A 4409-nucleotide genomic window follows, 5' to 3' on the forward strand; every position below is an offset into this window, starting at 1 on the left:
TGAAAAATAAAAGTATTTGAATACCATTAGCATTAAAAATTGAATGTTACAATTATGGAAGGATCATAATTTCTCCATCTCCCTCTTTTTATCCCCAAAATTACATCAGAAAAATAAAAACATTAGAAGCCAGAACAACCTTTTCAATCCCCAAAAATGTACCACCCAGAGGCCCAGGCCCATAACACGAAGAAATCCTTGTGAGATAATAATAAAATGACCCCTCCTAATTTTTGTACCGAATTTGACAACGAAAATAAAACGAACCAAAATATGAAACAGGCCATAAGATTTTTCAGTTTCATATTCATAGAAGAAAAAAATTGATGATCATATGATAAAGCCCTAAAATTTGAAAATATTTTCGAAGAAAACGACACCTAGACCGGGTTTTGATTTTTTCGAGTATAACGCAGAGGTATTCTTACTCTTTTCTAACTTCTGTAACAATAAATGGTGAAATGAATTTTCTTCAGGTGACCAGGTAATCCATGCTTCTGCTACCTTCCACACCCGCCAACAAAATCTGGACCAAAAAGAAAGGCGTGCTGTTTAATTTTTGAGTCGAAAAAAGGGATTACGTTACTTACTAAAACATATTCTTGTTAACTACCTCGGGGATGGCCGTATGTTGTGTCAGTTCTGCTGAGCCACAAGATCCAGATGCATTTGGTCAATCCATGCTCCTAACACAGCATGATCGACAGACTCCCTTTGGGAGTTTGCATTTGAACCTTCGTTGGAGGAACCAGCGGCCGTAACACCTGAGCTTGGTGTTTGCTTCTCTTTGATTTCGGTAGGAGATTCTTTAACAAGTGACTGAACCCAGGAAAGATCTGGCTCCTCTTCATTGTTCCCAAGCTCAAAAGAAGATGATCTGCGGAGCTTACCCAATTCATCTGTAGTAACTGCCCAATCTGGTTTTCCATTGGAGGATCCCCATTTTGACCAAGAATTTGGAGAGGAACCAACGATGGAGGCAGAGTTGGAGCCGAGTTCCCGTGAACTAAGGCTACGGAACTGTTGTTGCTTCTCTCGTTGAGCTAGCATTGAAACTCGAGAGCCCATTGGTGAGATAGGTTCCACATTCCGTGGAGACATCCTCCCAGAGGATGGGCCCCCGTAAGAGGCCTGCAATAGAGCGTGATCAACAGCTTTTGGGGAAAAGTTTGTATGGATTGGTGAAAGCATGCTCTGCTGCTGCTGAAATTGATTGAGAACAGCTGATTTGTGAGTTGGGGAGAAAACACCCGATTGCAATGATTGATCAGAGTACCGGGGTGATAAGCTCTCTGCAGAGAAGAGATCATCAAGATTTGAGGGGGTTAGGGTTGTCCTTCGACCACTACGGTTCAGTGAATTATTACTCAGAGTTGGTTGCGATAGGCAAGATAATTCATTTAGTAGCTGTTGTTGCTGCATATCAAACTCCGGCGGTAAATCAAAATCATCCGATGGCATATCTCTTGCACAAAGAGAAGATCTCAACCGACTAGACTGAAAATTGCTACCTGGCAGATGCAAGGCCGGGACATTAGGTTGGGGCCAAGCCAGAGATGAGTGTGACATGCCATTGGCAGATGGAGACATGGGTGGAGTAAATGGTGAAGGAGACATGACATTGACCGATGACGGAGAACCAGGCAAGAGGCTCATTGCAGCAGCAAAATCCATGGCCAAAGCACCAGAGGTGCTCGAGCGAGGAGAAGGAACAGCAGAACCAGTTGAAACGTATAATGGCCTGAGTTCATCCGTGGTGTGAGCAAAAAAGCAGACTCTCCTTGCACAGCTTATACCATCCTTGCAAAGTCGGGTTCGATACTGAGCTGGGTGTAGCCAGCACTCAAAAACCCCATGAGCATACTCACACATATCTCCACGTCTGCAAGCCCCCTTTCTGAAATCAGGACAAGGAACACAGCTATAATGAAACTTCCTTGGGTCCCTTCTTCGTGCATTTTCCCCTGGATGGACAAACGGGCACTCAGTCCAATCGTGAGAGTATGCACGTGAACAAGGCCTCACCTTGAATGAATACATTCGGAACTCATCAGTTGAATAAATGCTGTTCTTGATGTCTGGAAGAGAGGGATCAACAGGATATTCCTTCTTCTCTGACGCCGAAGAGAGAGAATTATAGAACTTTGACTTTGTAGGGGAACAATTAAAATCAAAAGCGGATGGAGACCCATTTTCTGGGGAAGCTGACAGTGGAGGAGAACTTGAATGTACAGTTCTTGTTGACACTGTGAGAGTTTGTTCACCAACAGAACCATTTACCATAAGTAGTTCTTCTAGAGCTAATTTGACATTTTGTAGCCTAGGAGGAACAACTATAACATCATTAGGATGATGACCATTAGCATCAACCGAATTAGGATCAGCACCAGCTCCTAAAAGCAGCTTCACACAATCCACGGCATTCTCAGCCCCACCTGAGGCGGCACAGTGAAGAGCAGTGCTCCTATCACGCCCACAGGCCTGGTTCACATCAGCATCAGAGAGAGAAAGAATTAGCTTCATGACATCAATGCTACCATATGTAGCAGCAACCATTAAAGGGGTTCTCTGCTCATTAACCATCTGTTTTGAGCCCTTCTGACGACAATACCACAAACCAATCTCATCAATGCCAGAAGGGTCATGCTCAATCGATCGTTTGAAGCTCTGAATGTCATTGTTTGCAGCAAGCTCAAGTAAGCTGGCAAAAGCATCTTCAGTTTCAACTGTCAAGTGATTCATGGCTGTATTGGAAAGTCTACTTTCGTCAACAGATATAAGAGATGCTGCTGGAGAAGAATTGGGTTTTATCTGCTCTGATCCATTGCACATGCTTTCAATTGCTGGGATGCCAGCTGAACACAATAATAACAAACTGTAGAATTAAACTACATGAAATATATAGATATATACATATATATATATGTATTACACATACAAACACACGTACGAACTAAACGTCCCAAAAAGAAACCATACTATAAAATTGTCTAAACAACGATTCTGATTAAGAACAAAGTAGCCATACAAGGATGAAACCAATTTTAGACTAAAAACAACATTCTTACCAAGAAGAAACACAAGTTTGGTGGATTTAACAATCGCGAATATAAATACAAAAAAAGGAACCGACTAATCCAAGAATCAGATTGGTTTCCTATTTTTGATATTAGCCGATTGTCAAAAAGTACGTAAAATCGGTCAACTCCCTCAAGGACTTTCACTCCCCTTCGATAAAGAGTTTCCAGTAAAGTATGAACAAAAAATTGTACACATGGATATGTAGATTTTACTTTTGATGGCATATAAATCACACACAATCTCAAAAAACATATAAATATTAAGAAATCAATATCTGTTAGTACTGATAAAACACTGAAAAACCAAAAGAAATTAAGAAATTAAGAAATTAAAATTCACACACATGGGTGATTAATTTTATCATAAATAATACCAACATTGAACTATGCTGACAAATTCAAACCCCTAAAAAATATTTCAACATAAAATTGCAACCTTTTTGCAATTTTATCATCACCTAAAATAAATAGATCTGTGAGCACAGCTGAAATCAAAATACAATTTTCAAGGATCAAAGTAACCACAATCTCAGTACCGATATTCCCAAAATTGTAAAATATAAAGAAACAAATGAAAATTTATATGACAATTTCTCAGTCCTCAAAAATCACAGCTTGAACCACACAAAAATCCGTACAAAATATCCATGGATATCGAGAGAGTCGTCATTCCCGAAGATCAAGAGTAGACGACGGTACTCAGCCAGTCACAGACTGAGAGAGACTATAGATACACAATATATATGTGTATGTGTGTATGCATATAGGTGTATGTATAGGTGATTTTGGTTTCTGATCGAAGCGAATCTTACCAAATCTTAGAGCTAAGAAAGCGAGGGCGGAAGCAGCGCCATTGAATGACTGCAACAGTGACGCAGATCTAGAGCTGCTGGTGCTTCTTCAGGTCACTTCTCACAGAGACTTGTTTGGACTCCGAGAAAATTTTCCTCCTTTGTTTTCTGAGCAGATGAAGAGAGAGAGAAGAAGAATGAAAGAGTGAGAGAAAATAAAAAAGCGCCCTCTTCTTCCCTCTCCCATTTCCTCTGTCCTCTGCTTTCGAAATTAAAATTAAATTAAATTAAAATTGAAATTAAATAATTTAACATTCATTAATTAATTAATTATTTTTGGAGGTTTGATAAAATCGCCTATCCAATACGGGCAAAAGGCGCACTGAGGGTCGCTGTTTTTGTACCATTTTCTTTTATGTCCAATGATATTGCGCCACGTCGTTGAGCTTGGGACACGTACAACATTTTCGCAAAATATAGGGATATTCTCGGAAATTCGATTCTGTGGAATCTATACGTGGGATAACGTGGCGGAACG

The 4409-nt window shown here is 40.2% G+C and overlaps 1 protein-coding gene across 1 annotated transcript; it reads right to left on the minus strand.

The window, feature by feature from the left end:
• LOC126598605 (zinc finger CCCH domain-containing protein 30-like) lies at nucleotides 1-4126 on the minus strand. Its single transcript, XM_050264971.1, has 3 exons — nucleotides 3893-4126; nucleotides 614-2855; nucleotides 1-526 (listed from the first exon to the last, which is right to left on the minus strand). Exon 2 carries the CDS (start codon nucleotides 2830-2832, stop codon nucleotides 637-639), a length of 2196 nt encoding a protein of 731 aa, XP_050120928.1. The 5' UTR covers nucleotides 2833-2855; nucleotides 3893-4126; the 3' UTR covers nucleotides 1-526; nucleotides 614-636.
• Nucleotides 4127-4409: the final 283 nt, after the last annotated feature.

This window comes from Malus sylvestris, chromosome 14, assembly GCF_916048215.2.
Source record: "Malus sylvestris chromosome 14, drMalSylv7.2, whole genome shotgun sequence".
NCBI classification, from domain to species: Eukaryota; Viridiplantae; Streptophyta; class Magnoliopsida; order Rosales; family Rosaceae; genus Malus; species Malus sylvestris.

What these genes read in the sequence shown, in the direction of transcription:
- LOC126598605 (XM_050264971.1), bottom strand. Translation starts at nt 2,832, where the DNA reads ATGTGCAATGGATCAGAGCAGATAAAACCCAATTCTTCTCCAGCAGCA.